The sequence below is a fragment of the Coregonus clupeaformis genome, chromosome 36 (assembly GCF_020615455.1).
Source record: "Coregonus clupeaformis isolate EN_2021a chromosome 36, ASM2061545v1, whole genome shotgun sequence".
Taxonomy (NCBI): Eukaryota; Metazoa; Chordata; class Actinopteri; order Salmoniformes; family Salmonidae; genus Coregonus; species Coregonus clupeaformis.
In genome coordinates this window covers 1742057-1755013 of record NC_059227.1, presented here as the reverse complement: position 1 = coordinate 1755013, position 12957 = coordinate 1742057, and the positions used below count along the sequence as shown (strand labels likewise).

Sequence of the window (12957 nt, the reverse complement as noted above, 5' to 3'; positions counted from 1 at the left end):
GCGTGTGTCGCCGTACGTGTCGTAGACATTGAGCAGCCAGTTGAGACACGTGTCGACACACAGCGGAACGTTGACCAGGTCCTTGTGCTGCTGCTCCAGCCCGTCATAGATGGACGTCAGACAGTTGATCACGTCAGGCACCGTCAGCAGCTGGGCATTCTGGGTAAGCTTGTGCTGTTCGAAGGTGCTCTGGGCCACGTTCAGGTCCAACAGGTCCACTGGAGGGAGGGAGGGAGGGAGGGAGGGAGGGAGATGAATTTCCCAAAGTTGTTTACTAAGACCACTCAATTACAACAAACGCCATTATAAAATGGTGAAGAACACTGGAAACTGCCACAGAAAATTACAGATGGCTGGAATGTCACAACATGGGCCATAGACAGGATATGAGGTGGCTGTAGACATTGGTGTGACACCAGGGTGGCAGGCCAACAAATTTATGTTACAGCTACTGCAGCCCACGGCTCAGAGTTAACCTAATTAGCTGTTTAAGGGGAATCTTGCTGTGTGAGTGTGTACGAGACACACACACACAAACACACACGTCTCACAGTTGGGGTCCATGGAGGGAAAACAAAACACCTGCTAACGGGAAGGGGTTTGAGGAAAATATACTGACTCATTCCCTCTCTCTCTCCTCCCTCTCTCGCCCTCCTTCCCCTCCCTTCCTCCCTCACTCACTCACTCTTTGTTTCAGAGCACACATTAAGCCAGAGTAATAACTAATAATAAATAAAACACCTCGGTAATTATGGTAGAGAGCCTGGTCCAGTCCCAGCAGCAAGGTACAGACAGTACCCAGAGGATCAGGTGATCATATTTCTCCACACACTGTCAGAAGCCAACAGGGAATAACTAACACAATGATAGCTATAGCCAGCTGGTTATTGTAGAAGACAATTTGTTCCCTTTCGGAATGAAACAGACAGCGGCACAGGTGGATTCTCAGCTAAACAAAATGATGTTCACACATACAGGTACACACAAACTCAATCACATACCTGCACACACACGCACACACCTGCAAAGTGGGATGGACATATTTCTAAATAAGCCCCTCCATGTCAGACTAGAGCCAAAATGTTTGGCAGTAGATCAGGTCATTAAGGCATCTGATGTCTTGCACCTGGACTATGTTGTGAATAGGTGAGGAGGGAGAAGATACTGATGGCACAGGAATCTCTGCAGCCTGAGGACATTTAGGTGAGGTGTGTGTGTGGGTGTAGAGAAAAGGAAACTTACAGCATAGTGCTTTCTGTAGCCTGCGGATCTTCATGGCTGTTCTGTAAGCGGAAAATCTCACGTTGTTCAGGTCGGCTAAAAGAGAGCGAAAGAAAGAGAGAAAGAGAGAAAACAGAGGGAGGAAATTTATCATACAGAATGTATAATAGCAGTCTGACACACGGGCATAAAATAACTGGAAAGGTGGGGAGACATGAAATAATAATGTCAAACTGGAAACCTATTGAAAAGATGTGCTGTAGTGTAATTTATATATGGTCACACAGGGATGGCTGGAAATGACTGGTAATTGGGTTAATGAGTCCTCTCTCGGAGGAGTCCTATTTGTTTAGTGTTGACCTTCAGGAAATGGTCCCATAGTTTCACAGCTTATTACTGTATGAAAATGTATGCACTCACTAACTGTAAGTCACTCTTGTCACGGTTTCGGCCGAGGCGGCCCCTCCTCCTTGTTCGGGCAGGTTTCGGCGGTCGTCGTCTCCGGAGTACTAGCTGCCACCGCTCTATGTTTCTTGTTTGATTGGTTTTGTCTGTTTGTCACACCTGTTTTGTGTTATGTCTTAATTAGCACCTTATTTAGTTTCCTTGTTGTTAGTTAGGTGTTGTGTGTAATTGTTCCATGTCGTGTTGCTGCGCTACATGTATTTTGGTGCGCTATTTTGTGCTTTCCTCCTTGTTTGGTGTTTAGGAGTAGATTACGCACTTGTTTACTGCGCCCGTTTGTATACGCCTGTGCGCGCTTTTCTCGCCTCCGGGCTGGTTGTGGATATTCATTGTGAATTCTACTAAAGTATTTTTGTTGGACTTTACTTCTGCCTCCTGCGCCTGATTCCACACCACACCTACCATAGCAACCTTGACAACTCTGGATAAGAGAGTCTGCTAAATGACTAAAATGTAAATGTAAAAAATTACTGATCCATCTGCTCATTAAAGAACAGTAACACTCACCACCGCAATAGGATGACTACATAAATATGGATGTTTACAGTCAGTGTGAGTGGGTTGTGAAAGTGTGTGCATGTGTGTGTGTGTGTGTGTGTGTGTGTGTGTGTGTGTGTGTGTGTGTGTATGTGTGTGTGTGAGAGAGAGAGCGAGAGAGAGAGGGAGAAAGAAAACGCAAGAGAGAGAGAACTTTGCAGCTACTGTGTGGTGTAAAATGTGTGTGGAGTGAATGTGATTTTTTTGTGATTACATGAGTGGAGTGGAGTCTGTGTGTGTGCATGCATGTCTGGTTGTCCATGTGTTCCATACCAAGCGATTGGTAAAGCTCTGTCATCTTTGGATGGTCCCAGCAGGTAGTCTGAGTCTGGTGGCTGGAAAACAACAGGGGATAACGATAAGGATTTTGTCACACACACACGCACACGCACACATCAATTGCTCTGTGCAATCACAGTCTAGACAGCCTACCTGTTTTCTTATCGGCTCAAAGATAGAGGCTCATGTATACAAATCCGAAACGCGGATTTGATTGTGATTACCAAAGCATACAAATCATCCAGGAAGCCTTCAGAGTGACGCACAAGGAGAACACACACACCCCTCTCACACACACCCCTCTCATCTCCACATGCCCCCACTCAATATGGTACCTAGCAAATAAAGGTTAAATACAAAAATATTTAAATAAAACACACAGCCAGGTCCCCTGGGCTACAAGGGGAACGTGTTGACATCTCGCCCCCGTTCTGTTTACATTTCAGCTTCTGAGAAACGCCTTCCGGCGCAGACTGCACAGACAAAATAACCCAAATGAACAAAAATAAACATAAATTGAAATAAAAACGCAAAGAAACAACAAAAAAAACGGATCTGATCAAGGAGAGAGAGTCGTGTTTAGTTTAGTACTCCAGAAGGCAACATTGATAAGCAGGAGTGGGGTTTGTGTCAGTCTGTCTGCTGCACTGCTTCATTTGATCAGGGAGCTGATTTATATTGGAGTGATTCTCCGCTTCAGAGAAATATACCTGCCTATACCCACACTGGTATCAAGGGACTGTAATGTTTTAACGCTGTAAAAGGAGGTGTGGGTTCAAAATTAGACGTATGTTCTGTTGTGAACGCCAGTGTCTCTGTGATTAGGTTGTCGTAGAGGAGACTGGCTCCACAGAGAGAGAGACAGAGAGAGAGAGAGTTGGGAAGAGAGTGAGAGAAAGAGAGAGACATAAAGAGAGAGAGAGAAAAGACAGGGTGGGTAGTGAAGTGCTGACAGTAGAACACAGGGGAGACTGACTACAGAAGCCATCAGCAGGTGTTCATCCCTATTCATCATGCTCTGAAATGGCTGACACTTTCACACCTTCCTCCACAAACACGCACGTCTTGCACTGCAAATATCACTGGAGCACAGCTCAGAGTGTCTTTTTTAGCTGTCCTACACTAGACAGGGCCTGATTCAATCATGGTTGAGCTGGTATTATTGTGTCCCAGTGAGGATTTGGACACCAAGCCATCAGAAATGGATTCACATCTCCTCTTGTTCGAACAGCTTGAAGATTTAGCCGCGGTTGTGGCATAAGCGTGTATACACACATGCATGCACACGCGCACATACACGCACACAAACACGCCTAGGCTATGCAAGCGTGCACAAAACTCCTGTCAACAGCAGTCTGAGAAATTACAATAAATGTTGCAATTTCGCTAAGTGTGTAGGAGGCACATCAAAGAGAAGCCAGCCTTAGACCCAAAGATGAAACACACAGAGTTGACTGATCTGGAAACCCACCTGTGTCTTGCCACAATGTATTCAGACCAAAGCAGCAGAATGAAAAACACAGCACAAAGGACACTGGCTCAATCAACAAATGGACTACACTAGCTGCCACAAATCCCAAATCAACAAAAATAAACATCATTTGAACTAAAAACGCAAAGAAACAACAACAAAAAAACGGATCTGATCAAGGAGAGAGAGTCGTGTTGAGTTTAGTACTCCAGAAGGCAACATTGATAAGCGTTGACTGATCTGAAAACCCATCTGTGTCTTGGAAGCCCACCTATGTCAACAAATGGACTACACTAGCTGCCTACTACCTCTGCTGGATCTGGATCGGCAAATTAGGACTGTCATCATGAAGACAACCGACAGAGTTGTCAGGTTCTAACTTTCCTCAATCATCCCTACCCTCTCCCTCTGCCATCGGTCCTCATTTATCCTCAGAAACTCCCAAGTTTAAGATAACCTGCAGTAACCTTAACAAGGACAAAGCTGTGATGCATGTACACATGCTAAGGCTTGAAGAATACAAGGATCACACAGACATTCAGGTCCCGGAATGTGAAAGAGATAGTTTGGCACCAAGGAGTTTTAGAATCGGTCTTCACTAGTTACCACAGCCACAAAGTCAAAATTATGGCCAAACACCACCTATTTCTAAGATGTATCTTCTTAAAATCTGATTTTAAACTTAACCCTAACCTTAACCACACTGCTAACCTTATGCATAACCTTAAATTAAGATTAAAAAGCACATTTTTGTTTCTGAATTTTTATGATATAGCCAATTTTGACTTTGTGGTAACTAGTGACAACCCTAGAATCTCTCTGATTTGAAGAACCACGCAGAGATTCATCTTCCTAAACAAGCAGTTAAGGTTAGCTGTTTTGACGCTACTTCCTGAAAGGACCGAAGGGGCTTGGTAGTGCCATATAGAATTCGGCATTCATTATCAAACCCGGTTTGAGAGTTAGTGTTTTCCATGTGTGCATCAATGGTTCCTTTATATTATATTCTACTTGTAATGCCTATTGGAATGTAATTGTTGTGGAATATCTGGTGCCAACATGGAGGATATAACAGCTTTGGGTAATGAGCTCAGACAGGAACTCAGAGATCAGCACCACTGGTATTGATTTGTTGAAGGTACCGAACTGTCTGTTCAAGCAGTTGGCACACAGTTCGGACACTCATCGGTGCCACACTAGACCTGCAACCAGAGGTCTCTTCATAATACCCAGGTCCAGAACAGAGGCTGGGATACGCACAGTATTAAATAGAGCCATGACTACATGGAACTCTCTGCCACCCTAGGTAACTCAAGCTAGAAATACAACCAGATTCAAGCAACAGATAAAATAACACCTTACGGCACGACGGGGACTGTGAAGAGAGACAGACATTTTTATGTATTTTGTATTTCATTTTTGCATTGTATTATGTAGTGATATGTGTTACGTGGTTGAGTTACGACTGCGATATATGGTTGTCTCACTTGGCTATCTTGAGATGAATGCACTGGCTGTGGGTCGCTCTGGATGGGAGCGTCTGCTAAATTGTAATGTAATTGTAGTGTTATGTACATTGTGTATTTTATTTGTTGTGTTTTGAATCCTGTTTGGACCCCAGGAGCAGCAGTTAATTGGGGATCCTAATAAATACTACTATTCATCAGCAGGGAAAGAGTGAGTGAGTGATATAGAGAGCAGCACTTAACATTTCCCAGAAAACATCCTTAAATGACATCTCTGAGTGAACGTCATTAAAACGGGCCCCTGGGATGGAATACTGCCTAAAACCTAGGAAACTCTACATTTTATGTAATCAATAAGCTACAGGAAAGTGCTGTTTACAAGAGTGTGTAAAGTAGTAGCAGAGTAGTGTGAATGGAATGACAGAGTTGAGTCTGCTACACTGCTTCTCCCTGGCTCCAGGTTGCCTCGGATACAGGGTGCATAATCACAGTGTTTAGAATCATCTGCAAAATGACTACTTCCCCTGGCATTTCCTGTTTGGCTTGGCTACTTCATCCACATCACAGACTAGAGAGAAGATAAAGAATTCATAAATATCATCCCCCCCACACCCCCCTAAAATGCTGACCTCCCCTGTTATTGGTAATGATGAGAGGTTAGCATGTCTTGGGGCTATGATCTTTGTGCCTCTGTAACTTTCTGATTAATTATTCACAATTCATTCAGGATTATCAGTAATCATGGTAGCATCCACAATAATGTAGAAGTGTTCAGAAACATATTATATTCTTATTTACAATAAAAGTGACTCCAAAATGACACAAATGATTTACCATTCATTTCTATTGGCCACAAAATAATCTGAAACACAACTAAAACAAACTGCAAATGCATCTAACAAGTTTGTAGAGTCACAGTCCTAGCCATTGCTAGGAATATGGGACCAAATACTTAACCCTTTGACGCGTATGATCACATATTTGTGATCATTGTTGAGTGGTCCCTGCAGCGTACCATTGCAAATATCTGATTGGAACAGTAGCAACAGAATATATGATGCAACAAACGCGTCTAAACAGCATCGTTGTCTGAAAGTCTGAAAAGCATCTAAACAATGTTTTGTACTGATGGGAAATAAATCACAATATGTTATATATGCACACAGCTTTTGCACATTTGCATAGTTAATTGTTTAATTGCAGCATTCACTTCCAGCATTTTAATCAATTTCTTCATTTCCTGCACTAATGTGTTATCATCTGGCTAGCAGTTTTTTACTGGCGATAAAAATGGATGCCATCATTTTTTCCAAGTCATTACAGAATTATTTAATGTAACATATCAAACATTAAACCTTGTAAGCAATTCATGGTAATTCATGGTAACCTCGTAAACAATTAATTTAGACCCAGAGTTTATTTGAAACAGCCATGTATTTGCTCAAATGTGTGCCGTTGCCCGGCTATTAAAAAGGGACAAGCAGCTATTTGAAAGACTGCTTTTAATTGAAGTTTTACAGTATAGGTGAATTTGTCCAAATACATTTGGTTCCCTAAAAGGGGGGGACTGTGTACAAAAAGTACTGTAAATTCTCAACAATTCACTGAATATGGATGTATATCTGACAAATTAAAGCTGACAGTCACTTTAACTTCATAGTACAGAGCCAAAAGAACAAAACATTTGTCACTGTCCAAATACTTTTGGACCTCACTGTATATAATTGGATGCAATGTAGATATACTGTATATTGGGTTAATGCACAAAAGCAAACATCCAGGTTAGTCAACCCAAACATTTTCATTTAAAATTAATTGGAACCAAAAGTGTAGGCGGTAAGCCTCAGTTTATGTAAAGCTAGGGGAAACACTGAGCTCTGCGCAGTGTAGTGATGCTCCATCAACTCCCAAAGACAGAGTCACAGAGTCATAGACGTCAGTCACGGTGTGAGGAGGACATTGTCTCGGTCACCCAGGACACGTTCATGAATAATCATGAGCAGTAGATTACTAAACATTTAAAAATATTCGGGAAATAGAATTAGGGAAATATCTGCGACTCAGGGAGACTTTTCCTGCCTCTTCTGTGACTGTCCTTGTGGTAGACTTATCTCCAACCAGAAGTGATAAGTGCCTGCATTCTCCAATTGACATATTCCAAATACATTTTTCCTCTACTCCTCCTCCCCTCAACATTTTATAATTTTTTCTCTCCTCTTCTCCTTTGCATTTAAAAAATGTTTCAACCCTTTGAATTGTCGCAACTTAATTAAAGTAATTTGATGAGTCACTGCGGACGCAAACCCAACGAAGACATCCTGATGGGCGCTCACACAGAGGCGTGAGCACACACAAACCCATACCACACATGTCACGCAGAGTGTAATGTGAAGCTCAAGCTAGCTCTTATGTTGGCAGAAGAGAGTGGCAGTCCAAAATTATACCCTGACAGCGTTCTGGACGTCTGAGCCAGAGGTCAGCTGGGGGTCAACTAGGATGGCAGAGTGGCGGGTGGCGAGGTGTCCGTGTGTAACCGTTTGATTTGCCAGTGTGTCGCTTCTCCTGGGGAGGGGAGGGGCGGGTGTAAGGCATGGTTTAATCAGTGGCCTTTGTGCAATCGGGCCGACGAGAAGTGGGATGAGAGAGAGAGAGGTGGGAGGCCAGAGCCAAATTAATGTGTCAAAGCCTGATGTTGGAGTCACGGTAATGTCACTGCACTGTAAGTGACCTACGATTAGCCCTGTGAAGGCTGTGGTAGAGTTTTGAATTCACTCAGAGGGGTCAGGGAGGGCAGTCAAAGACATTTGAGAGATGTTTAATCACAGACCACAGCAGTGGCAGTAGCTCAGTGTTGTAGCTCCCGGCGGTGGCATTCTTTTGAATGAGATGAAAACCTCACAGTGTTTGGAATTTGAGGGAGGCTTTCAATAGGCTGATTTCTCGTCCTTTCTCCCCTTCTTATAGGGTCACTCAGGATGAATGTGAGTGGGGCTCAGCTAAACCTGTGGTCAAGTTGTTGTGCTACGTAATACAGAGTCAAGAATGGTACATTTGGCGGTGAGTAGCAGGAAAGTGTGTGTGTGTGTGCGTGTGTGTGTGTGTGTGTGTAAGTGTGTGTGTGTGTGTGTGTGAAGGGGGACCCAGGGTTCAGTGGTCGGCCGCTCAAGGAGGGCCAACACCTGTGATCACAGGAAGCTGTTGTTGATTGCAGAGTTCTAAGCCTGTCCTCTCCTCTCTTCCAAGCCTCTTGCTGCTTTCATCTCTGATGCTTTCCAGTGCAAAGCTCCAGGGCTAAACAAATTGCAGGTGTTCACAGGGATGTCTCCCTCTCTCACTCAGTATCTCTCTCACAACCTGTTTCTGTACCTCTACCTCCTTATCACCCCCTCTCCCTCCTTCATCCTCACCCCATCTCTCTCTGACTGTCCTTTCCTATTAATCACTATTTTTCTCTTTCTACTCATAGCCTATTCCCCCTCAGGAGACTGAAAAGATTTGGCATGGGTCCTCAGATCCTCAAAAAGTTATACAGCTGCACCATCGAGAGCATCCTGACTGGTTGCATCACCGCCTGGTATTGCAACTGCTCGGCCTCCGACCGCAAGGCACTACAGAGGGTAGTGCGTACGGCCCAGTACATCACTGGGGCCAAGCTTCCTGCCATCCAGGACCTCTATACCAGACCTCTATACCAGGCCCTCAAAATTGTCAAAGACTCCAGCCACCCTAGTCATAGACTGTTCTCTCTGCTACCGCACGGCAAGCGGTACCGGAGCGCCAAGTCTAGGTCCAAAAGGCTTCTCAACAGCTTCTACCCCCAAGCCATAAGACTCCTGAACAGCTAATCATGGCTACCCGGACAATTTGCACTGCCCCCCCACCCCCACCCCGTCCCACTTTTTTACTCTGCTGCTACTCTGTTTATTATTTATGCATAGTCACTTTAACTCTACCCACATGTACATATTACCTCAATTACCTCGACTAGCCGGTGTCCCCACACATTGACTCTGCACCAGTACCCCCCTGTAAACAGCCTCCCTACTCTTTAGTTATTTGCTTTTATTTTTTTTGCTTAACATTTTTTAAATTTGTTTTACTTTGCATTGTTGGTTAAGGGCTTGTAAGTAAGCATTTCACCTGTTGTATTCGGCGCATGTGGCAAATAAAATTTGATTTGATTTGATATCCTTCTCTCTCAGTATATTTCTCTCTCAGTTGCCACCATATCTCTATCCACCTGTCTTTCTCTGTCCACCTGTCTCTGTCTCTTTCTCTCTGCATGTGTCCAAGGTGCATTGAGACGGTCTGAAAGCCATCCTGAGTAGCTATCAGCACAACCCCCCTCTGCTTTTTTAATGGACCAACTGTCTGCTGCTTAGCTTGACTGTGAATGTATTACAATGGGCAATGTGACACCTATCTTAAGCTGTAATACCGCTGCTATAGACCGACTGTAAAAGGGTCCATGGATACTTTGTCATTATCAGAGGTATTATGCAAATCGAAAAGACCCGACAAAATTAATGAGCAACAGTTGACATTGCACTTCAAATCACTTCAAATTCAATTTTATGCTTGTGGAAATATTCAAGAAATTAAACCAACCCTTAAAGCTGAATACTTAATTGGTGAAACTGCAACGTCCATTTGGGATACTACAACAACAAAGAAGTTACTGCAAACAACTAGCACTTTTTTTTCAGCGGACGCTCCTCTCCTCCGTTTCTCCTCGCTTTTATCAACAAAACAAAACCAATAACAAAGGTGCTGGGGTGAACAGTGGCACCGTTTCCCCAAATGCAGATTCGATCTTTAAGGAAACTTTAGAGTATTAATAGAATCACGCACTCACAAGTCAAATGAACCGCCTGCATGTATGCATGTATGCATAAACACACACACACACTCCTCTTTCAAACATTGTTACACATGTAGTTACCATACAATAAGTATAAAGAAAGTGATTCTTATAGCAGGCATAAGCAGCATGTTTTCAGTAAGTGTTACTCACTTTATGTAGTATGGAACCTTATTCTGAGAGACTGCCCTCTGCCACGGGAGCTGCACAGAGGCTGTTGAGAAAAAGAAGAAGGAAAATAAACCATATAAATATAAAAAAGTGTTATTTGCAGCACAGTCATCCTTTTAGTCTCTCAAGTCGTACGCTTCTGCAAATATCCACTAATAGTTCCATAATACAAATGGAATTGTTGTACAAATACGATTCCCACTATGCATGAAATTGAAAAAGTAATGGGTATAACTCTTGGACAGTGAGAGCGAGGTAAGACGGCCGTATCTGTGAAAAGGTGCTGCGTCGTCTAAAGAACCGGTTAATGTATTCTAACAGCACGTTATTGTTAGACTACACAGATAAAAGGGCAGAACAAACGGAGAGAAGGAAAGCGGATGAGTTAGCTGAACTTCAAAGCCCAAACACAACCAATAGACTGACAGGACATCAAATAAAAGCTGCCAAATGTGATGACACAAGACTTTACGAGCTGTCGTAAGCCATTCACAGAGAGGCACTCAGAAGTTGTTGATGGATGCCTTTCCCTACCCTGTATACGCCTACCCTACACACACTCCCTGCTTATTAGCTAGATCGAAACGGTGGATGAATGGAGGGATAGATGGAGGATAGATACTCTCTATATTTTTTGAAATAAACAGACAGACGGCTGGATGGATGGATGGACGGACAGGCAGACAGTTTGTTGAACCCTTAGATGAAACCAAGTTCTTAAAATACAAAAACATTTATAATAACAATAGTCACATGCGCCGAATACAACGGGTGTAGACTTGTACCATGAAATGCTTGCTTACAAGCCCTTCCCAACGATGCAGAGTTAAAAATAGGAAAAATACAAATAGTAACACAAGAGGAATAAAATACACAAGAATTAAGCTATATACAGGGAGTACCAGTTCTATATCACTGCAGGGGTACGAGGTACTTGAGGTAGATACACGTATGTACATAAAGGGAGGGTAAAGTAATTAGGCATCAGGACTATACCGATACCAGGTTTGGTATCTCGATACTCAATACCATCACAACACTCTATACCAAAACGATACCAGGGCAAAACAAGAAGGTATATTAGCCAAAGTCACAGAACGGCATTCAATCGTTGGGCATCCTTTGATAATATTTTTCAGAGAGAGCCATGTATGCATTAATGAATCAATTATACAATCATACAATCAATTTGACTTCGTTTTGACCAATCTAACTACACAACAACATAATGGTAATCATTTATTTGGATGGTAAATCTCTATTGATAAACTGGTTGAATAAAGATGTAGCCTAGGGCTATTCACAATACAGGTGAATGCATATTCAATAGGAGTGTGCATGCATTGAGTTTTGAGCTTGTTTTTCCTGATTTCATGGGGCTACAGATGACAAACAATCTGTTTCCCTTCCATTTGGGACTTATTTTATCGTACTGCTCTTTAACCAGTAATGACGTCATTCACGTGGCAAGAGGGGGGCGGCCCTTCGGAGCCTATGGTTGGGGCCCTATTTTCACACAGTCAGTTCGCTGAGGCAATAGATACATCTTTGGGAGAGACGTAAGAGAGAGACAGATTAAGTTAAGGAATAAAGTTTGGGTGGCAATCAGCTTTGAAATCAGCATATCTTGCATTATGGTTTGAATATTACCACAAGCAAAGTACTAGGGTAGTGAATTGTTGTTAGCTGCCTTCAGCTGTAAGCTAGCAAGGAAAGTTAGCCAACAAAGCTGGAAGCTACCGGTATCGTCTTGCATTTGAACGTGTTCTAGCCTGTATGGATTTTACTTTTAGAACAGTAATGAACAGTTTCAACATTTGTACATGGCGTGTCACATTATTAAAGTGTGTTAATTTCTGTGCAGCTTGACAGAGCTAACATGATGCAACCCAGACTCCAAGTGCAAGCTAAGTGGAGCAGGCATGGTGCACTCGCGTTATAAGGGGGACATCGGCTGCGCTGATAGACAGACCTGATTCGTGAGACACATTTGACAGAAGTACCAAAAGTAAAACAAAATCTAGCACCGAACCCTTTTTCACATTCTAGTATCGAAGTACAGAAATGTCAGTATACCAACACTAATCAGGATAGATTATAATAAGAGTCAAATAAAGAACAGAGTAGCAGCAGCATATGATGCTTGTGAAAGTATGTGTGTATGTATGTGTTGGTTTGTGCGAGAGTGTCAGTGAGTGTATATATTGTGTATATATAGTCTTCTGAGTGTGCATAGTCAGTGCAAGATAGGGTCAATGCAGATAGTCTGGGTAACCATTTTATTAACTATGGTTAACTTATGGTTATTTAGCAGTCTTATGGCTTCCGGATAGAAGCTGTCTCGGAGCCTGTGGGTCTGAAAGCCGATGCTCTTGTAATGCTTGCTGGACGGTAGTAGAGTGAACAGTATGTCTATGGCTGAAGACTTTGGCAATTTTTTGGACCTTCCTCTGATATAGAGGTCCTGGATGGCAGGGAGCTCAGCC

General features: G+C 43.0%; 1 protein-coding gene across 2 annotated transcripts in view; it reads right to left on the bottom strand.

The window, feature by feature from the left end:
• Positions 1-12957, bottom strand: part of LOC121552410 (utrophin-like) — a 204582-nt gene that overhangs the window by 85265 nt on the left and 106360 nt on the right. For both annotated transcript variants that reach the window (XM_041865328.1, XM_041865329.2), the window contains exons 8-11: positions 10454-10514; positions 2497-2558; positions 1243-1317; positions 17-218 (exon numbers count right to left, since the gene is read on the bottom strand). In XM_041865328.1, the coding sequence (XP_041721262.1) occupies positions 17-218; positions 1243-1317; positions 2497-2558; positions 10454-10514 (400 nt within the window). The remainder of the gene's footprint in view (positions 1-16; positions 219-1242; positions 1318-2496; positions 2559-10453; positions 10515-12957) is intronic.